The following is a 23,626-nucleotide window of genomic DNA, read 5'->3' on the forward strand; positions in this document are numbered from 1 at the left end:
GGACTTTGGATCAAGTAGCATGTAAATGCAATGATGGATGGTAATGAAAATGTATACATTTATATACATGCAAGTCTTGTACTTTTATGCTATCCATTGTTGATTTTAATTTTAATTTTAATTTTGTTTGATTTATGCAACAGATACTGAAACTGGTATATTACCATCAATTTGAATAATAAGATAACAATATGCAAAACTTTCATATTACCTGTAGATAACACCAATAGATTTCTATGTAAAAAATACTATGCACAAGTTTTGTCTAAGGTACAGAATCAAGTAACAACTTGAATGTGCAATATTGATCTAAAATGTATCATCAACGGTTTGTAAAGAATTGTAAATATTCTTGAGTACTAAGAAGTTAAACTATAATAAAAAACCATATAAAGAGTACCTTCTTCCTATAATTTACTTTTCATGTACGTATATCATACTAAAATTTCATAAACAGTCCTATTAAATTTAGGTATAATATGAACTTGGAAAAAAACTTAAAAGACATCAATACTGTGGGTACTTTAATGTTATATAAACTATAAAATAAGTGATAAAACAAAATATACGTAATATACTGTAACTGGAACACATTTTACTTTTGATTTCAACCCAATAAAATATAAATATATAAAGCTCATATTATGATGAAATTGGGTGAAAATAGCGAACGGAACCTGTTAATTTTTTACACAAAAAGCATGCCACAATGCCATCTATTAATGAAAAAAATAAATTTAATTCACAACAGGACACATTTAAGTTATATTTCAACTTAAAAATACTTTGTATAACAAAAAATAACCTTGTCCCATATACTGTGGCAGGATCACAAGCAAGCAAATTTCCCCACAGTTACTTTGGTTGTACCGACTATCGAACTTTCCCTCTGCCACACTTTCCTCTTCATGTTACTAAATACACGCAGGACAATTGGCTTACCGAAACACAAACAAAACTCTCACATTCATGTACTCAGGGCTAGGCACTGTGCCATCCGCTGGATATAGCCTTAGTCTTTGAGACACAACCACTGCTGAATTTCACTACCCAAGACAGACAAGCACCAAAAGCATACAACAACTAAAAAATCAACACCCCAATCACTACTCAAACATATACCAACAACTCGAAAACAACACAAGAAATCATACACAACTCAAACCCAGGACAACAAACCACACCACCAATGCGGTCTCCAACAGACAACTCACAAAATCATCAAAATGCAAAACCAAGTACAGTAATACCTTGGGTTACGAATTTAATCCGTTCCAGAACCTGCTTCGTAACCTAAAAAATTCGTAACCCAAATTGATTTTCCCATAAGAATGTTTAGAAAAGCAAATAATGCGTTCCATCCGACCATGAATAACTATTTCAATTCATATTTTTCCATTTATTTTTGTTCACTAAGGTTTGAAAATCGTGTAGGAATTACATAAAATTATAAAATTGAAGAATGAAATTAAATATAAACACTAGATTTAATATGCATACACAGTAAAACCTGAACTTACCTTTGGCGAGTGTGGCTGCTGGCTTGACGGAGATGGGAGGAGGGGAAGGGTGAGGAGGAGAGGGTTAGGGCTTGTGGGGGGGAAATCTCCCTCCGTGAACACTTCTGGAAGACTTTCTGGTTCTTTCTCTAGAGAGCACCGTTCACTACGATCACTAATTTTACGCTTACGCAACACTATGTTGTCTTTCACAATTTTGAAAAATATTTTTCTATGAGCACATTTTCTACATCGTCGAGAATATAAGGCCGTTGTTTCGTCAATACTGTGACACCTTTTGATGCTTTACTGGCTTTAATTTCTTCATTTTTCTTCAAAATAGTGCAGATCGTTGATTGCGACCGCTTGAAGAATGCTGCAATGTCTTTCACGCACTCGCCTTTATCATGCATTTGGATAATTTCCTTCTTCATTTCGACTGTAATCATCTCCTTCTTTCTTATGCTTTCCTTCTTGCTGCTTGCCTTCGTCATCTTGGGAGCCATTGTCTTTAGTATTTGGGTAATAGTAATTGTATAGCACTATCACGGAAACACAACACGTGCGCAAATCACTAAGCAAATTTGAGAGCGTATCACGGACAGATGCGTTGCAATCTTACCGCCAGCGAGATATTGAAAGAGTTATGGTTTAAAAAGGGTCAAGGGATGCGTAGGAGGAAGTCACGTGACCCTCGTTAAGTTTTGGCCAAAAAAGAAAAAAAGCAATTCCTGACAGATCCCACGCTCATCCGATGTAACAAAGCAGCCGTTTAAGTTTTGGCCGAAAAAAATGCGTTCGCATAAGATTCCCACGCCTCATGCCGATGGTAAACAAATCAGGCGGCCTCCCATGATGGAAATTCGCGCATTCGTATTCCAAGCGAAATTCGTATTCCAGAATGAGGGCGTCACTTCGTAAGTTAAAAAATTCGTATACTAATCGGTTCGTAACCCAAAGTATTACTGTAGTACAACAAACCTCTCCAGCTCAACAACCATCAGACAGACACACAACAACAATACAACATGAATATCAGTCAAGAAAACACCAAATCACACTGGCTACTTCTGACTGACCATCTTTTCCTGCTTACTGACTCCTTACAACTCTTGTAACGGACTCTCACCACTGACTTACTCAGCGTAACGGACTCTCACCACTGACTTACTCAGCGATCGCTACAACAGATTCTAGATACTCAAGGCTAGGCGCTGTGCCATCCGCTGGATATAATAGGCTTAGTCTTTGAGACACAACAACTGCTAAATTTCACTACCCAGACAGACAAGCACCAAAAGCATACAATAACTAAAAAAACAACACCCCAATCACTATGCAAACAAATCCCAACAGCTTGAAAAAAACACAAGAAATCATACGACAACTCAAACCCAGGACAACAAACCACACCACCAATGCTGTCTCCAACAGACAACTCATGAAATCATCAAAATGCAAAACCAAGTACAACAAACCTCTTCAGCTCAACAACCAGCAGACAGACATATGCACAACAACAATACAACTCTCGCCACTGACTTACTCAGCTACCGCTACAACAGACAATACCCATACGCTTCCACCCACCATCAAACCACTCCTTATTATCCATCCACCAATTATGCTCTCTCTCTCTCTCTCTCTCTCTCTTCTCTCCTCTCTCATCTCTCTCGCTCTCTCGTCTCTCTCTCTCTTCCTCATCTATCTCTCATGTCTCTCTCTCTCTCTCTCTCTCTCTCTCTCTCTCTCTCTCTCTCTCTCAAGCCACTGTCGAAGACATCAAAGGTAACTACCATTACCACTCCTCCATAATACTAAGACATTTATAGATTCACTTACACTAACTAGAAGCAAGAAACTCCCCCTAAATTGAGTTAAATACAGTGAAATAAACTTGCCTCATAATTGCCCTCTGCTGATTTTTCCAAACCAAAACATTGATCACTTTGTGTTTTATAATACAATAATGATATGAGAATACATACAATACTATTGGATACAGTGACAGTAAAGTAAAGCATAACTTTAAAAGATCCATGAAAAAATTGCAAATTTTTAATCAATTTGTATTTTTCATAGCTAATAAACCTGAGGTCTTAACAGTAGGATAACTTCCACGCACCAGGTGGTAACTGGTTAACATAGTCAAAAGATTGTAAAGCAAGTAATCTGTGAGATCTGGCAACTCAACTCTGCGCGTACGAGGTGATAGCTGAACCTCGTGACGCTTCAGTCTTTTCCCCAACCCAGGAGTTATAATAAAAGAGTGGGATGGCTAGATTTGGGCAGTAAAACTTTATGAACTCAGGTTTGTTAGCTATGAAAAATACAAATTGATTAAAAATTTGTCATTTGTTCATATGTGGAATAAACCTTGTCTTAACAATAGGTGGGAGGTGCAAGTATCCTAAATTGGCTGGGAGTTAACCCAACCGACCACCTTTTCTAGAAGGACAAGTTCTAAAGGTGGTGGTTCAATATAACAAACCATATTAGCCACAGGGGTCTGTTACCACTCCTCACTCCCCCTTGCTAGAGAGAGAGGAGTATTTGCTACTGAATAGAGGGTTTGATTCTATCAAAAACATGAAGCGAAACAATTATCAGTATGACTACCTTACTCACCTGTATCAGACCAGTCCAGCATATGACGTGTCTATTCCTCAATCCGCCTGTAGGAAGAAGAAAGGAACACAGAAAAAGAAAGAGACCAGCCAACTCGCTCATTCTCTCTTCCACACAATCATCATAGGTAAGATACAAAACTGCTCCGTAAAGGGCCACCACAGGGGAACCTCCCTTGGAATCTATGACAGAAGGGACAGAACATCCAGGGACCATTATACTTGAGGCCACAGAGGAGCCACTAAAGTCATCCTGAGATTCCGAGAACTCATTGCCCTGTTCAGAACTTGATGGATCAGGCAAAATGGAGGAAAGGCGTACACCTCGAGGTTGTCCCAAGGGTGTTGGAAGGTGTCCTCTGCCAGAGCAAGAGGATCCGGGACCACTGAATAGTAAACTTCCAGCTTCCTGTTGAAGTGAGTTGAGAAGAGGTCTAGCATAGGCCTCCCCCAACCCTGAAATAGCCTATCTGCCACGACCTGATGCAGAGACCACTCCATGCCCAGGATTTGGTTCTGACGACTCAGCCTGTCGGCAACCACATTCCTCTTGCCTGGAATGTATCTGGCAGAGAGCTCCACCGAATCGTCAATCACTTACTGGTGTAACTCAACTGTCAAAGAATGGAGGTGACGAGACACCAGACCTCCCTGTTTGTTCACATAGGTGACCACCGTTGTGTTATCGGACATCAGAACCATCGTATTGACCCTCTACCTTCTCCAAAAACTCTCTCAGACCCAACCCAGAAAAGCTGCTTTCAGCTCCAAAACGTTGATGTGTAGCAGCTTGTCTTACACACCAAACGCCTGACGCAATGAGTTCTCCCAGATGAGCACCCCGACCCAAGATGTAGGCATTTGAAAACAGAAGGAAGTCTGGAGGGGGAGAAAACAGAGGGATCCCACCGTGAGATTCTGATCATCCAACCACCAAAGAAGGTCTTGCCTCACCTCTTGGGACAGAGGGACTCTCTGTAGAGGGGAATCTCCCGCCGGGGACTAGAAGTCTTTCAGTCTCCATTGCAGAGACTGAAAATGAAGACGACCATGAGGGACCAGCTTCTCCCGAGATGACAAAATCCCCAGAAGGTCCTGCCATTGGTGAGCTGGCTGTCCTGGTTGTGATAGGAACCTGCATGCCACTAACTGCAACTTTCCCAGCCTCTGGTCCAAAAGAAAAACTCTTGACACTGTTGTATCTATAACCATACCTAGATAAAGAGCTTTCTGGCAGGGAACCAGATTTGACTTCTCTAGGTTTACTAGTATGCCTAGCTCCAGACAAAACTGAGGAAGGAGTATACGAACTACCATGTATGGATTGTAATAGTAAATATTTTGGCGAAAGTGGACAGGGACTAGATATATGTTTGGGCGAATACAAGAGAGCTTATGAACTTCATTAACAAAACAGCGCAATAGTAACACATGCATTCAGTAATGATCATAGACCCAACTGGAACAAGGCTAAAATTATCTTTAAAAGTAACAATGTAAGTGTTAGACAACTAGTCGAGGGAGCTGCTATAAGTTTAGGAGAATCATTCAAAGGAAACGAAGTCTTTTGTCAACGAAGACCCATTAGTTAATTTTTACATTACTAGTATGTTTTAAAAGATTTTAACTGTAGGACAGGCTCTGTTTTTCCCTCTCCTGATGCTGCTTCCACCTTACCTCTCCCTGTCCAGGTAACCGCTGCCCCAGGGGAGTCTGGTTACGGTGCCCAATCTATGCCCTCGGATGAAGGACTTCCTGCAACATTGCAACATCCATTGCGGAGATCCAACAGAATTGCAACCAGAAGGATTGATAGGAGAGAGGAAATCACATGGTTGGAGTTAACTGCCCTCTTTCTTCATCAATTGGTCCATAAACGAGCAAACAACTGGTGTCAACAATCTTCAACTCTTGTAAACGGCTTCGCCCGCTAGCTTTGAGCTTACCAGCCACTGACTTCTCTACTTTCTTGCTGACTGGGATGTGACAGTCCTGGCCCGAAGATGAAGAAGAATTCACTCTTCTCCTCTTAGCCCGAGGATCAGTCACAAAATCCCGTATCCTCCAGCGCTTGACTGGTACATGCTGTGACGTCATCGAACTTAGCGATGACGCCGAGCTAGAGGAAGAAGACGAAGAAGACGAATCACGCCTTTTCTTTTTGTCTTTCTTAGCAATTTTCTGCTCTAGATCCTGTAATTTCTTCATTACAGTGTGTACCACCGAGTCAGAAAGCGTATTTGGTTCCGGAGGCAGCGAAGTAGACCGAGAAGCAGTAGGCTGTAACGTCATCGCGTCTGCCATGTCAGTGTGTGACACCGGTTGTGACGTCATCAATCTTGTAGGGAGAGACTGTGCAGCTGCTGCTGGCATCCTTGCGTTTGCAGCAAAACTACCTCCAACGTTCTGCATCGCCGTAAACATTGAAGTTGTTGGCGTAGCCGCGGCATTATTTCTCATAAAGTGCAAGCCAGGGGGATGAGGAACATTCAGCACTGCTGGACTCTGCTGGAATCATGACACAATATAATGCGACAGCAAACCCTCCAAGATTGGTACACCTGGTAGGCCTAGCGCCGCCCACGTACCTTCCATCCTGTGCGCGTCGGGAGCCGACACCTGGAACAAAGATGGCGATGCTCCCCCCCCTCCCTGCTGGGAACAACGGAGCGTAAATATTATGCATAAAATTACCCAAAACCCATCCTGGAGTTTCTGATAATGAATCGCTAGGAGAAACCGAAGGGGTATGGGACAAATCAAAAGCAGGTGGCGAAACATATGGAGCAGTCTGGTGTATTGCTGATACAAAAGAAGCCGGCAACACTTGGTCATTCAAAGATGGCGTCGTCGTCTCTCTTTTGTACTGGCCTTTCTCATAAAACTTCCTCCACTGTTCCATCGAGCAACCGCGACAAACAGAACAAGGATTAGTAATTGTACATACATTTTCTCTGCACCTACTACAGGTTGGATGAGGATCCGTCGACACCGAAGTTAGGAATCTTGAACACGGAAAGCCACTGATTCCAGGGCATTTCCTTTGTCTTCTCTTCGAAACGGAAGAAGATCCCAATGGTGAAGCAAAAATCTCCATCTCACCACATACACTCTTACAGATCACACCCACACTGAGCACACTCAGAGAAAGAAAATTAACAAGAAAAATGAAAGTGAAATGGATAAAAATGGGCAAATTAAAACCGGCTTTAAAACAGATACAGTAAACACGTCCTATCTTAAAGGCATTCTGGGTAATACATGCCCCGTGACCTGGTATAGATGCCAATAGTCCCTGGATCTCACAAGTTTAATTAATTTTAATTCTACCGGTTTCCAGCTTGGCGCTAGTAAATCCTAATGTTAAGACTGAAGGTTTGTTTCATATATGAACAAAAAGGAGTTACAGGTAGTGCAACTTTGACAATAATTAATGCCACTAATCCATTCCAATTTCACTTCCTACATAAATATATATTGCTACCATCAAGCACAGCATCGCCATTGCCATTCTCACAACTATTCTGACCTTCATTTGCTTACAGCACTTCTATACTGTAGTAACTTCCAAATCCTCCTTATGCATAGGTTTATCACTATTTCCTTCTACTAAAATCTTGTAACTAAGATGACAAATCACCATCTGCTGATGGATACCAATGCAACATAAGACAAGCACAAACATACCTAGTGTCTTTAAATAATTATCAGTAAAAGTGTACATATGATTTGATGGTGGGAAAGGCTAATACATACATACACAAGTATAGTCTATGATGCAATCTGTAAATATGTGTATATTCTACACTAGGTTAAATGCAAGCCAAAGACAAAGTAGAAGCTACTGAAGTGAACTGTTTAAACAGTGTATGCAACATAATAGGAATTGCCAGGGTAAGAGATGTAGTCACACAAGTGGTCAGGTCAAAAGCTTAGCAGAGATGACAGGATAGATTAGTATTTTGAAAAGGATCAGGCAAGTGGATAGAATGGAGGATGACAAATTGATGAAGAGTGTTACAATCTGGAAGTACTGAGAGGAGGAATGATGCTGAAGATGGTGTGAAAGAGGTACAAGTAAGAGGGGCCTCAACATCCAGTTTGTTCAAGATGGAAATAAATGGTTTCAAGCATCAATTTGGCAATGTCTGTTGCCTTCTCTTTTTTAATAGCTACAACCTATTATAAAACAAACCTTATTGTTGAAACAAAAAATCCAAAAGTAAAATGCTCTCCAGTTAAAAGACCTGTTAGTTTTAAGAATCTTAGCTCAATTTATAACACTAACATGTACCTGATGTGTAGACTGAGGTTCATCTACTCGTATCTATGTGCCTACTAAAGTTTAAGCATGGGTCATCTGGAGTTAAAACATTAATCAAATATAGGTAAATTAAAACTAAATTACTGACCAATGCATAGAAAATGGAATCCAGAAAGAGATGAAGGTGGCTCTTGAAAACTCTCTTGTTTAATCCTTTAGCTAACTGAGGAAGCGTCTTGCACAAGGTTTCAAGCAATGTTACATGAGCTGTGTAATGCTTGTGTTTAACAGCTTCTGCCATGAGGCTCAAGTAATTGACAACTTCTGATGAAGAATCAGGAATGCCAGCCAGTTCACTAGCTAGATACAAAAAACTGCAAGAAAAATTGTTTTAGTTTATTACATAATTTTCTCACCCAAGAGGTTTTGAGTAAATTGTCAAGCAAAAAATTTAGATATGCAAAAAGTGAAATCCTGATCAAACTAGAGGTAAAAAAGGAAAAGCAACAAAAAGTTAAATCCTGATCAAACTAGAGGTAAAAAATGAAAAGCAACCACCCACCATTAGAGGTGTCAACTTTACATGAGCAAAAATGAAATAAGTCCACCAAAGCAGTGGATTTATGTCCTTCAGTGAGAGAGTCACCTTTGGGAGGGCAAGAAATTCAGTACAAGTAAATCAGCCCCTAAACTTAAAAACGCCTCATACTTAACGTTCTTACTCATCAGCTACTATATTATTGTAAGATGGTTTTTTATTATGCAACCTTTTTAGAAGTGATGCACTATGCAGACAGATCTCTTGAAATGAATAAGTGTAAAGTAAAGGTCCTTCATGGTTTGAAGTGACCTATCTCATCCAAGTAAAAACAATTTGGCACTGACAGACATTGCAGATACTGCTACGATACACAATGTACATTATTCTAACAAAAACATACCCATCTGCTCTTTCCCAAAGTTGTGGAGGACGACGAAATTTGCAATCACTACATCCACCTGCACCACGTCCCATCTTTGGAGCTAAAGATCCACATGAATACATCTGAAAAGCAATAAAAAAATTTTAATCCTACATTCTGTATAAACAAAAGTACACTGTTACATATCTAGCTTAATCCTTTTGCTGTGACCCTGTTATTGCCACTATTGACGAAATTTGTCCTGCTAATCGTGTGACTAATTTTCTTCCTTTCATATTTGTACTTTGATTCTTTGTTATGTTCATTACTGTTTTATAATATTACAGTGTATGTACTATTATGTTGTTATACCTATATTGCAACTTCTTAAAAATATAATAATTGGATATAGAGTATACTAAGAATTATGAGGATTTTGACAGAATTTCTTTCAAAATATTTGTTCAAATACTTTTTGGTTGAAAACTGGACATTCATAAAAAGATAATTTTCATTGTAAAGCGGACCGTAGATGATCCAATATGCTTGTCCAGCATCATGTATCATGCAATGCTACTTATTCGTCAAGCACACCATGAGACTCTATTATAGGAACTTGGTGATATCACCACCTGAAGATTATAAAAAATTTTTTAAGGATGGATAATGAAACTTTCTCCAAGTTATTGGAATTAGTAACACCATACCTTTCTCTGAGTTATTGGGATTAGTAACACCATATATTGTAAACAGGATACCAATATGAAAGATGCCATACCGCCATGTCGGAGACTTTCAGGTACTCTGCAGTTCCTTGCCACAAATCAAACTTTTGAAGACTTGAAATTTACTACCTGCGCATCTGCACAGTTTTGGCAAAATTATACTGGAACATGTAGTACAATAATAAAGGTGCGCAAAGACAAACATTAAGGTAAGAACGCATCTGGTTTGCAAATTTTACCTTTTCTTTCTTGCATTTAGTAAAAGTACATTATTTAAATTTTACACTAATATTATATATTATTTAAAATTTTTAATAATATAAATAAATAATTAATTAATATATTATATTATAATTATAATATAGAATCTAAATACATTAATATTATATAATAAATAATATGTATAGAATAAATCTACTATAATAATATATATAATATCAGACCTACTGTTAAGAATGCCTCATCAATTTAAAATCGATACTGGGGATCATTGTGAAAAGCTCCATAAGATTAACTGGTGTAGGTGTGTTCCCACCAGTGACATTTCCCCTTTGTATCACTGCAGGAATAATGTTGAAGGAAAAAAAGAGGAAATAATCAATTACCGGTTATCAAGAGCTCGCCGGACTGTTGAAAATGCCTTTGGCATATTGGTGACCAGGTTCCAAATTATTCAGAATGCCATAAACATGTGCCCAGAAAAAGTATCGGTAATTATTTTAGCCTGTTGCTATTTACATAACTATTTACGCCAGAAAAACTGTACTACCCTCTATTTAGAAGGGGCTGAAGATGAAAATGTTAGGGTAATCGGAGGAAGAGGGAAGCAACTATTTTCATTAGAACCAACTAATGTCTGAAATGCATCATCCTCAGCAAAGGAAGTAAGAAATAGCTATTGCCATTACTTTAGTAATTGGTGCTGTTCTGTGGCGGTAAACTTACTACAAATAAAAAGCTACATGCAAACGCAGTTGTCAGACTTGGGTCTATTTTGCACTAACTTTAGTCACTTGGCCAGTTTTATATAGGCTTGTTTGCCAAAATTAACTTTAGTTTTAAGCACAATTTTTCTGGCTTATATCTAAGTGTAATTTTGAGAACCATCTTTAACAAATATGCATTCAAAGTTTCATATAGACTTAATCATAATTTAATTTGTACTAGGCAAAACAGCCAACAAAAGTATAATAACAATGAACCTAGGCTATTAATGCTTGCCAAGACTTACAGTAGACATAGGATATGACAGAGAAATATGATAAGTAGTGAATTTAGTATATTGAAACATGTAATAAAATAGTAAAAGAAGGATTACTAATAGGCTAAGGAATAAATAAACCTCAAAACTTACAGATGCATTTTCATTCTCTTCCTAGCTATCTAAAGTGGAGATTCCTTCTTCTTGTACTTCCTGATCTCGTAGGAAATGGTCCTCAAAATATACCACAGACTGGGTACACATATTTTGTTTGTGCCTGCTCCAGACTTTCACTACTTAGAACTCTGTTTGATTCTTGCCTATAGCAAGTATGGAAAGAATTACTCTTTCTTGAGACAGTGAGCTTGGTAGCTGATGGATTGTTTTCTTTGATTTTTTCTACTAATTTCTCATAACATCCCTGCCTTAGAGTTTTATTTTTATATTCGTCACTCTTTATCTTCCAAAGAGCAGGGAACTCTTTATACAGTTCAATAAACTACCGCCAAAATTCATGTGATTCGGGAGACCCGCTCATCATGACTGTAGCTACTCAACTGAGTGTGCGTGACAAGCAACAGCACAAACGATTGAGCATCTCAACTGAATGTGCAGGACAGGCAACAGCACAAATGATTGAGCATGCATAACAAACCTCTTGTATGAAGAGGGAAAATCAAACTTGTTTAATCTTCATCAAGCATGTGGGATCTGCTTTCATGTGCTCACATACACACCCAAATGGCATGATTATAAATGGTGCTGGACAAGCATATTGGATCATCTATGGCCCACTTTACTTGCATAGCATTTAATTTTCATATGCTGATGAAGCAAATATTGAGTAAGCCAAACATTTTTTCTCTTTTTGGACACTACTTAGTTAAAAAATATATTTAAATGCATGAACTAAACATAACATTTTTTTTTATAATATAAATCCTTACTTGTTTGTTGGTGTGAAGATCCATATCATTATCTCTTTTCCGCTTAACAACACCATATGTAGCACCACCACTTTCCAGATCACCATAACGCTCGCACTCAGATGGCTGATTCTCTACACCTAGAATTGAAAAGTTTTATAACCATGAGACATATATCATGAACCGTTAGCAGGGTAATCACAAAATCTATTAACATTACAGAACATTAACCCTTAAGAACAGGGCTAAAATAAATGTATGTAGCACCCAAGGCTGGGGAAACTTTGAGGTCTGCCAATTTAAGAAAAAATCACATCAATGGGAAGAGGAAGATATGCAAATGCACATGGTGTAAGAAAAAAATTCTAAGAAATTCTCTCTACCTCCCACAAGTTGTAAAAGACTATTTACAACCCCTTATGGGCCCTCTTTTTAGACAATTGTATATTTTACCAAGTTTTACATGTTTTTTTTTCTAGTAAACAGTTTAAAATATTTCATTTTGTAAAATTATAATTACAGCTCACACAACATCAAAACATATATAAGAACTAAAATCAGTAACAAATTCTGAGGATATTTGTAAAATATTGACATATATTTAGAGATTGAAGATGTAGTAACTTTTTGGGATGTTAATTGTTTTTTCTAATATTTCTTTGCAAAATTACAATTATAACTGACATACTATAGTAAAAAATTAGACATCATGGGAGGAAGAGAAACTCAACATGCTGCCTTGAAGTCAAGATCACAACTAACTCATGAGCTGCCAAACACTGATCTGAGCTAATCTGAAAAGTTGCCATTAGCGAATTTATGGGCTATAGAAGTAATGGAAACTCTTTCCCTCCTGATTCCTCGAAATCAATGGCTCGTAATATTGATACTCCCCATGAGTGAATCCGTACACCACCCAAAACCTGTTATTGCTACTCATATGAGGGAATCTGTCCATTAAGGGTTAAACTGTCAGACTACTACTACTAATCTCATTCAACTTACAAACAACTCTTATTTTATCTAACTTGCTCCTGATCATTTTTTAAAAAGATTTCTTCAATTAGTACATGTACTAGCACAGGTGTTTATTGCCTGTAGCTGTCTGTTGAAACAGTCCTCCATAAGATCCCTTTCAGGTTTAAGACAAACTTTATTCAGCTGGTCTACCTTTATTTTATATAAAATCTAGTTATTTAAAGGAATGGAATAAGGCTTTACAGGCATTAGGCACTGATTTGTGACGAGTCAGTACAGGTAAAATTTTGTTACAACTTTCACTTGCCTCTCATGAGCTGCAGAGACCTGGGCCTCTAGGTCACTCAGAATTCTACACACGATGTAAATGCAGGGTTTAAAAGCACCTCATATCAGACTTAGAAACAGCAAAAACATGGTACTGGAAATTTAAAAGTTTTCAACTTCCATTAAATTTACAGAGAAACGAAGATCGAATTTACACTTCCAGTAGATTGAAAATAGGACATGTGATGTCCTTAGCTTCACTTAAAACTAGGGAAAATGCTTTCCTAAATCTGTGTGTGCCTCAAATCAAAAGTCCACTAAGGTGAGGGACAATATGTTCTAGTCAGTGGATAGAAAGGAATCTTGTCCTCTCACAATGTGTAGAAGTTTCTCTGAAAATCCAACTGGACAAAGATCTACTATTTCTCCCACAAAGCTGGAGAGTGGTTATGGATGCTTGGAGAATGAACTGGAGACAGGCTGTAGCTGGAGCCAGAAGAGCTGGGTGCTAGTTGAGCTATCTCAGGGCTGGCAGGAGCTCATGGGAGTTAAACAGGCGCTCGTGGGAACTGGCGGGTGCTTGGAGCACGAACTGGAGCTAAACAAACAGGGCGCATGGTGAGCTGGGTGCGAGACGAGCTAGTTGTTTGAGAATAAACGCTCTAAAGTTGGTGCCAAACTGTGGCTGATGCCAGGAGAGCTGGGGTTTAGATGAAGCTCTGATGTCTTTAGCTTAAACTTACAAGAAGGCAAAAATGTTCTCCTGAGTCTGAGGGTGCTTCAGAAATGAACGTTCACTTCAGGATGAAGGGCCATATAATCTATGTCAAAGGGTGAAGAGGGGTTCATTTGATCGTCTGAACTTCAGTTTTTGCTCATGTAATACATAATAGCTCCAACTAGACCAAAAGCTCATACCTTCTACTGAGTGGGTGAGTGATCTTGGATGCCTGTAGGGTGAGCTGGAATCAGACTAGAGTTGTTGCCTGACTTATCTGGTGCCAGGATAGATAATAGATCAGGAGCTGGTGGGTGCTTGTAGCCATAGCAGGTGCCAGATTGTAGCTGGAAGTCAAGGAAGTTAATTCCTGGTTAAAATTTATAAGGGTAAAGGAGCAACTGCGTTTCCTTCTTCCTTGAGACGTCGTTATGATTAAGAGAATAAAGAATCAGGTCTCTGTACTTAAACTTGGATTAAGCATGGTTCGATACTCCTAATTCTAGATCCACATAGATAAAAAGTGGTAATCTGCCATCCAGGACAAGAATCACTTTTATGGCAATTATTTATGGATAGAAGTGTGCCTGAAAACAACATTTGATGTAAAACTTTGGCCTACAGGAATGATGTAAGAAACAAGAATTACTTTTTAGGGCAAAACTATGTCGGCAGCTCGCAAGCAGCCTAGGCAAAAAAGACAAAGGCTTTACCTAGCTTTTAGCCTAAAAGAATGATGAAACATTCAAGATTACTTCTAAGGCAATTACTAATAGTGGCATGTGAGTGCTTATGCCCGAAAAACACCATTCAAACATTAATTTTAATGCAAAAGTATATACCAAAGGCTTGCAAATGATCCAGACCTGGTAATCAAAACATAATGTAAAAGTTTTCAGCCTAAGGAATGGCGTAACATACGAGGATTACCTATAGGGCAGAACTACATTACTGGCAGCTCACAAGCCTAGTGTAAAAAAAAAAAGATTGGCCCAATAGATTACATCCAGGGCAAAATTCTGTTGATATATCCTGGAGGTTACTAAAACATGTTCGAGTGGTTGTGCACACCGGCATCCAGTTATATAACCGGAAAATAATGAATAAGACTACCACTATTACTAGGTGTTTACTCCGAGAATGGCAGGAACAGATTAACCCTTAAACGCCTATTGGACGTATTTTACGTCGAGATAAATTGTCTGTCGGGTGCCGATTGGACGTATTTTACATCGACATAGAATTTTTTTTTTTTTAAATTCTCAGAAAAATACTTATAGGCCTACCAGCCGTAAACTTTTGAATCACGCGCCTTGGGGGATGCTGGGAGTTCACGGATCAAGGTGTTTTGTTTACAATTGTTACACAGGCGCGCAAGCGCGAATTTCTTTCTTATCGCACTAAAAAGTATCAGTGACACATCTCAGAAATTATTTTGTCACTTTGACATAATTTTTGCACCATTTTAAATTAGCCGTTACATGGAGTATTATATATGAAAATGTGCGCAATTTCATGTAGAATACAACAATAAAATACTCATGATTGTAGCTTTTATCAGTTTTGAAATATTTTCATATAAATAACGATAAGTGCCAAAATTTCAACCTTCGGTCAACTTTGACTCTACCGAAATGGTCGAAAAACGCAATTGTAAGCTAAAACTCATATTTTAGTAATATTCAATCATTTACCTTCATTTTGCAACAAATTGGAAGTCTCTAGCACAATATTTCGATTTATGGTGAATTTATGAAAAAAACTTTTTCCTTATGTCAGCGCGGTAACTCTTCCGAAAAAATCATACATGCGATTGTTGTAATGTTTGCACCATTTTAAATTAGCCATTACGTAAAGTTTTATATATGGAAATGTGCGCAATTTCATGCACAATACAACTAAAAACAACCCATGGTTGTAGCTTTTATCAGTTTTGAAATATTTTCATATAAATAACGACAAGTGCCAAAATTTCAACCTTCGGTCAACTTTGACTCTACTGAAATGGTCAAAAAATGCAATTGTAAGCTAAAACTCTTATATTCTAGTAAAATTCAATCATTTACCTTCATTTTGCAACAAATTGGAAGTCTGTAGCACAATATTTCGATTTATGGTGAATTTATGAAAAAAAAAAAAAATTTTTGTTATGTCCGTGCGGTAACTCTTCTGAAAAAATGATACGTGCGATTGTCATAATGTTTGCACCATTTCAAAATAGCCGTTACATAAAGTTTTATATATGAAAATGTGCACAATTTCATGTAGAATACAACAAAAAAATAATTGAAGGTTGTAGCTTTTCTCATTTTTGAAATATTTGCATATAAATCACGATAAATAGAAAAAAAACCATGTTCGGTCAACTTTGACTCTACCGAAATGGTCAAAAAAACGCAATTGTAAAGCTTAAAACTCTTAGGCAGTCTAGTAATATTCAGTCATTTATCTTCATTTTGAAACAAGTTTGAAGTCTCTAGCACAATATTTAGATTTATGATGGATTTAAAAAAAAAAAAACTTTCCTTCCCCCCGCACGCGGATTCTCCGCCGCAAATCTCCGAAATGTGTACGTCGCATTCTCGGAATATTTGCTCCATTTCATATTAGGCATTTCATTGAGTTTTATATGTAAAAATGTTTGCAATTTCATGTACAATACAAAAAAAAATAATTGAAGGTTGTAGCTTTTCTCATTTTCGAAATATTTGCATATAAAAAAAATTTATCAAAAAAATTCGACATTCGGTTAACTTTAGCTCGTCCGAAATGGTCGAAAACTGCAATTGTAAGCTAAAACTCTTACAGTATAGTAATATTCAATCATTTATCTTCATTTTGAAACAAATTGGAAGTCTCTAGAACAATATTTAGATTTATGGTGAGTTTTTGAAAAAAACATTTTTTTTACGTCCGTGAGTTACGAATTCATGCATCATTTTGTGATAATATTTTCTCTGTGTTGCTTTGATCGTTTTACAATGTGTTATATACCAAAATGATCGCAATTTAGTGTACAATACAAAAAAAATTAACTTGTTAGCTTTAACCGTTTTGCTCACAGCGTGATTTGAATACAATTATATATGAAATTTTGTTTTTGCGCTATCATATATCGCATTATTTATATATGATAATGATATTTTTCTTCATTTCTGATGGTTGTATACTAAACTTCAGGCAATGACAAAAAAGGAGCCAAAAATGAACTCTTAATCTTGAAAACTAAGTGCGCTGTGATTTTTTGAAAAAAATATTTTTTCTGCTTCGGCACTCACTCCAAGACCCCCTCGGCATACGGGAGACGATTTTTATTATACCCCTTCGGCGTTTAAGGGTTAAGTATATCTTAGTTTTACCAGACCACTGAGCTGATTAACAGCTCTCCTAGATATTTTTACGTGGCTAGGAGCCTATTGGTCACCTAGCAACGGGACCTACAGCTTATTGTGGGATCCAAACCACATTATATCGAGAAATAAATTTCTATCACCAGAAATAAATTCCTCTGATTCCGCGTTGGGAGAGCCAGGAATCGAACTTTGGACCACCGGATTGGCAGCCAAGCGCAAAAACCACCCATCCAGTGAGGAACAGATTGACGTCATATGCTAGTAATTCCTGATATACTCCCACTGGGGGTGGACCTAGTCACCTACACAAACAGTTGACGTGTTACCTGCAAAATTTTAAATTGAAGCTGCCCTGTAAGTACGTAGAACTTACTGCAGTGTAATTACTTGGTAAGTTACTTATATAAAGTACATTTTATTAGATTTGTATAACCTGTAGCAACTTGTTCTTGAATGAATCTGTAAGGGATTTAAATCTATATCTTTTGTATGCATCAAGTTCCTCAACATTTAAAAGGCTTACCTTTAAATGCTTCTCTCATCTTTTCGAAGATCATAGGTAAAACTTCTTTTCCATAAGCCCTCACTATATTAGCAATAGCTATTGCTGCACCCTGTCGTACTGATGGAATGCTATCCTAGAAATAAAAATTAGATAATGAACAAGGGGTCATTCTATTAACTGCAGGTAAGTACAGGTAAATAATGTCAGTAGTTATAAATTCACTTAAATGACAACTAACTATTATGGTCCTTGCCTTTCATATAAAACCAGAAGATCTACAGTCATAGTATTAGTTAGTAGTATACAAGAAGAAATTAGTGTCAAATTAATATCTCTTATTGCAGATTTTAGTTAATAATTATAAACTTTCATTTCATTGTCTAAAAATAAACCTATTTTATACAAGTCATTCTTAAAAGCATTGGAGGTTGCAAGTTATCTAGGGACTGACATCAATGTAAATGATACTGTTACACTGTATGTAAGGGGGCAAACAGGATGCTAATAATTATTATATTAAATGATTAGTTTCTCTAGACCTCTGTATGCTATTAATGATATGATACCTATCTTGTTTATTGTTTTTAGAAACCATATAGTACTATAGTAGATTCACATGAGCCATGCATCTGATGTCTAGGCCATTCCCTTACAACACTCCTGATTAGGTGTTGATAAGCCAATCACAGGGCTGGAAACTCTCAGTCTGGCTCGAGAGTTCACATAGGCAGGATGTATGATTCGGCCTCTCTTTCAAAATTTACAACTTCATTACACCTCAGTTTTACCTACAGAGAAGGAGTGTTTCCGAATTTCATCACTAAACATCTTCAAGCCAGTTATTTAAGTATTATGATATATAAAGTTATGAAGAAAATTGTAATATATACATAAATCAATAATGAGAGGGATATAGGAGGACTGATTGTAGGAAAGAAAAATCAATGGGATGAATAAATTTCCTCCATAAGGTATCAATATCCAAGTAACAATTTTTTGTAGAGATTTCTATTATAGGATATGAAAGGGTGATAGAGATAATGATTGTGACGATAGTGAAGTCATAATATTCTTTTTCTCCCATAAGACTTCTATCCCGGAGTCGTGATCATGATGATGACTTCATCGAGTGATCACGTGAGCAACACTTGACTACACGAAGATAAGAGAGATTAATATTCTTAATCTTTTGCTTGTTATGTATTTTCATATTGATAGCCCTACCTATAATTGTTTTGGTGGCATTGTCTTCCATGACATGTAAGCTACAAAACTGTATGAAACACAAGATGATAAATGATGAATGTACTGTAGTCTCATGTAAGGAATGAAAGAATATATTCTATATTAAGGATTTTATGTTTATTTCACCATAAACATTTTTGCATTAAGTTGACTGAGGCACATAATTCTTATATCATTATAATCCTTAAATCATTGGCTTGAAGACGTTCAGTGAAGAAATTCGGAAACACTCCTTTTCTGCAGGTAAAACTGAGGTGTTATGCAAGTTATAAATTTTGAAAGAGAAGTCAGAACATACATCCTGCCTTTGTGAACTCTCGAGCGAGACTGAGTGTTTCCAGCCCTGTGATTGGCTTATCAACAGCCAATCAGGAGCGTCGTAAGATAATGGCCTAAACATCAGATGCATGGCTCATGTGATAGTATGTACAGTACTTTATTCATGGTAATGCTTTTTGTTGATGAATTTATACATAAAATGGCTACGTATGCATTTAGGAAGTACATGAGATGTGGCATATGTCTCTTAAATTAAAGAAGACCTAAGTTCTGTACTGAACAAGACTCAATTCATATCTTTGACAGCCCATCTTAATTATACTAGTTACCATAAAGCCTAGGCTCTGACAAAACTGGAGAAGACAGTCCTTGTCCTGAACCAGTTTTCCCCTGGAATTTGCCAAGCCCAGCTAATCATCGAGATATCTCAACAGGCGAATCACCTGAGCGCAGGCCCATGTTGACACTAGGGTAAAGACCCTTGTCAACACTTGCAGAGCTGTTGTCAAGCTGAAGCAAAGGACCTTGAACTGGAAAACCTGTTCCCCAGACTGAAGCAGAGGAATTTCCTGGACGAAGGGTGGATTGGAATCTGGAAGTAGGCATCCTTCAAATCTAATGACATCATGAAGTTATTCTCTCCCTCATGGCTGCCAAGACTGTCCAAGGTGTCTCTATTTTTAACCTTGTCTTCTTGATAAAAGTGGTTCAGTGCTGGAAGGTCTATCACTGGCCTCCAATCGCCAGTCGCCTTCGGTACCAGGAAGACTCGAATGTAGAACCCCAGGGAAGGATGATCTACCTTTTCCACTGCGCCCCATTGTCCATCATCTTCGACAGAAGTAGATACCCTACCCGAAGGACATCTACTAGCCACATTTCCACTCTGTGCAACTGCCACTTGGCCCAGTGGCTTGCAAGGCATCCCCCCCATCCATGGCAATGGGCAGGGAGCAGCGCTCTCTCTATTGACGACCTGACCTGCCCCTGCACTTTCTATGCTTCTGCGGCTGCTTCTTTGGAGTAGGCGCTGGCTGAGAGGCCCTAATGGAAGTCGACGGCTTTGAAGACTTTCTGGGAGGCGACTCCCTACTCTGCCTTGAAGCTGGAGGTCGAGAATGAGCTCTTGACTTAGTGACCGGCTGCTGGACAAGACGATCATTGTTGTCCATCCACCATCTGTCTACCGCAGCCTCCAACTGATCTCTAGGTAGAAAAAGTTGGGATTCTAAAAGATCTCCATTCCATAGAGACAACAAGGAATCCGTGTCTACAGAACGAGCCATTTTAGAAAGGGCTGTGTCCCTTCTAATTAGGAGCAAGTTAGCCCACAAATTAGTTCAGATGTCCCAGATACAAAATGGCCTCTGCACTAAATTGAAGTAATCTGATGGAAAAAGGGCCAACAGATCCTCTTGCAGAATGGGACGATGTTATCCTAGCCATTGCCGATGACCACAAGTCCAGCCAAGAGACAGTCTGAAAGGGAGAAGAGGCAGTCAACTCTATGGTAGAAGCCTCTTGAAAGGTTAACGAAGAACATCTTGAAGGTCTCAAAGCAACTGGACTTCTAACCTGAAGGAGCACCCCTTCGACTTCTTGGTCGGAGCCTTGTTATCCATATGTTGAACTTGAACAGGTTGAGGAGACGTAGAATAATCAAGAGACTTCTATGAAGGGTGAAGATTATCTTCCACAGGCACGTGAACGTGAGAGAAGATCACGTCCACGTACCTGAAGAGGAGATTCACGTCTGTGTGGGGAAGGAGACTACACAGTTCTCAAGCTCCCAGAAGGCGAAGCGACAGTCCTCAATCCTCCAACAACTAACTTGAGAATGAGGATGGGGTGCAAAGGCAATGGAGACAATAGCAACAAAGATGACGAAGATGGTGATCTACTGCATTTCCTCTTCAAGGTACCACAGTACTTCTTTTGAAAAACAGAAAAACAGAGTCCAGTTTGTCTATCACAGCCTGCATGAAAACCTCCAAAGGATTGGCAACTGTCTGGGGTGACATTATAGAAGAAGCTGGATGTGACATCATAGCAACAGGTAGGGAGTGTGATGTCACTGATACTGATGTCACAGGCAGAGATGACACTGGGAGTGACATCGCTGACGGTGAGATAAAGGGCGACCTAGGATGGGGCATAGTTAACGAAGGTGTCTCACTAGGTGGCAGTACACATAACCCAAAGTAATGGAGGCCAGGAGGAGGGATGGGGGGGGGGGGGGGACTGCTGGGGAAGCCATAGCTGGAAGGTAAGGAGGGGACCCTTTGGCCTAAGGAAGCCCACACATGCGCCATCTTGTGCAAATCATCTCTGAAACACAGGAACAAGATGATAGTGCCTCCTCTCTCACAGAAGGGACTTCTCCTCCCGAGAGAGAGGGGGCAGCATTTATCAAAATATCACCCTGAGCAACTCCCAATAATTCCAAAGATGAATCAATGGAAGAAAAGGAAGGAGACAAGGCATCAATAGATGAGGATGCAGAAAGAAAAAGTCTGGCAGAAGGAGAAGCAGCAGCATCCACTTGAGGAAGGGCGAATCCTTTCCAAGATGGATGCGTAGACATCCTACGATTCTCCCTCTTCTTATAAAAGTTCTTCCATTGCACAACAGGCCAGGAATGATACTCTAGGTATGGACTGGTTACATTACAAAAATTAGCATGATACCTACTGCAAGTTGTATGGGGGTCAGTCAAAGTGGACGCTAGGAAGCATGAGCACGGGAAACCTGGAAGGCTGGAACATAAGCTCTGATGAGCCCTTAGGCTTCTTAGATCCAATGGAGGAATCCATGATGCATCCAAAGCATACAAATGCACACAAACTCATAAACACAAAAAAGCAGGAAGGAATCATAGGCTATCTAAAAACTGGCTTGGGAGGAGGAGAGCAAAAGCAAACATCCACTCTCCAAGGCAGTTAAAAAAAAGACTACGTACATGCATAACAGGGTTCAAGCATGGTTGGCGACCACTCTCCACCTCTTCTACGCTTTAGATGCCAGATGCCCACAGATTCCTTGCATATACAATCTTTGAGTGTTTTTAACCGGTTTCCAGTTGGCACCAGAAGATTTATTTTATTGTTAAGACTGAAGGTTTGTTCCGCATATGAACAAGTGTGAATTATTAACCTTTTAACTTTCCTTTTATGGTACTACAGTAGGGCCTCGATAATCACGGGGGATAGGGCCCAGAACCCCCCGTGATAAGTAAATACCCGTGTTATCCTGATACCCCCCCTAAAAATTGCTTTAAACTGCCTACTTTAATAATTAACCCACCCAAGACCACTATTTCAATGTTTATAACTGCCTACTTTAGTTCAAGCACCAAATATGTCTTCAACTATCACCTTAAACTAAATTCAAGACAGTTTCAAAGTTATTCTTTCCTATCTTCAATTTCCCCTTCATCAGATCAGCAAACAAAAGTATATTACCTAACAATTCCTGTCCATTTTCATGATTTGGCTGCTGCACCAAACTAAAAGTCATAGTACTATATCTATTTTGTGAATGTAACAATATTTATGATAAAAAAAAACATGATATTTACTGTAAAGATTACAGCACCCACTATAATATTAATGTATAAACAGCAAAATACAGCAATAAAAATCTAGTTTTGTCTTTTGTTTACGTTTAGAATCAGCTGATGGACGTTTATTACCGAAAGAATTATTTTGGAAAACAATTTAGTTGCCAAAAGAAATTATTTTATTAGTGGAATTATTATCTTTAACTTTGTACATAATAGTTTATGGTATTCAGTAATTCATATTTCATTGAGAGAAGAGAGAGAGAGAAGAGAGCGAGAGAGAGAGAGAGAGAGAGAGAGAGAGAGAGAGAGAGAGAGAGAGAGAGAGAGAGAGAGCAGCTTGGGATGAGAGTAACTGTTGAATAGCTTGAGAGACCAGCTTAGGACTAGCGTACTGATACTAGCTTAGCTCGAGAAATACATAATGAAATTTGTATTTGAAATATTTTTATGGTGATAAGAAATGAAACATGGATAGTGATAAGATATTCTCTTGTATACTGTTATAATGTGATAATCATTGAGTCAACTATGAAAGTTGTATTGAAGCAGTTTCGTAAATCACAGAAAGAATAAAA

General features: G+C 38.4%; 1 protein-coding gene across 3 annotated transcripts in view; it reads right to left on the reverse strand.

The window, feature by feature from the left end:
- LOC135227041 (uncharacterized) overlaps window positions 1–23,626 on the reverse strand; it is a 147,890-nt gene that overhangs the window by 12,407 nt on the left and 111,857 nt on the right. For all 3 annotated transcript variants that reach the window (XM_064266834.1, XM_064266832.1, XM_064266833.1), the window contains exons 12-15: window positions 17,984–18,098; window positions 12,166–12,284; window positions 9,332–9,435; window positions 8,539–8,764 (exon numbers count right to left, since the gene is read on the reverse strand). In XM_064266834.1, coding sequence (XP_064122904.1) covers window positions 8,539–8,764; window positions 9,332–9,435; window positions 12,166–12,284; window positions 17,984–18,098 — 564 coding nt within the window. The remainder of the gene's footprint in view (window positions 1–8,538; window positions 8,765–9,331; window positions 9,436–12,165; window positions 12,285–17,983; window positions 18,099–23,626) is intronic.

Source organism: Macrobrachium nipponense, chromosome 15, assembly GCF_015104395.2.
Source record: "Macrobrachium nipponense isolate FS-2020 chromosome 15, ASM1510439v2, whole genome shotgun sequence".
NCBI lineage: Eukaryota > Metazoa > Arthropoda > Malacostraca > Decapoda > Palaemonidae > Macrobrachium > Macrobrachium nipponense.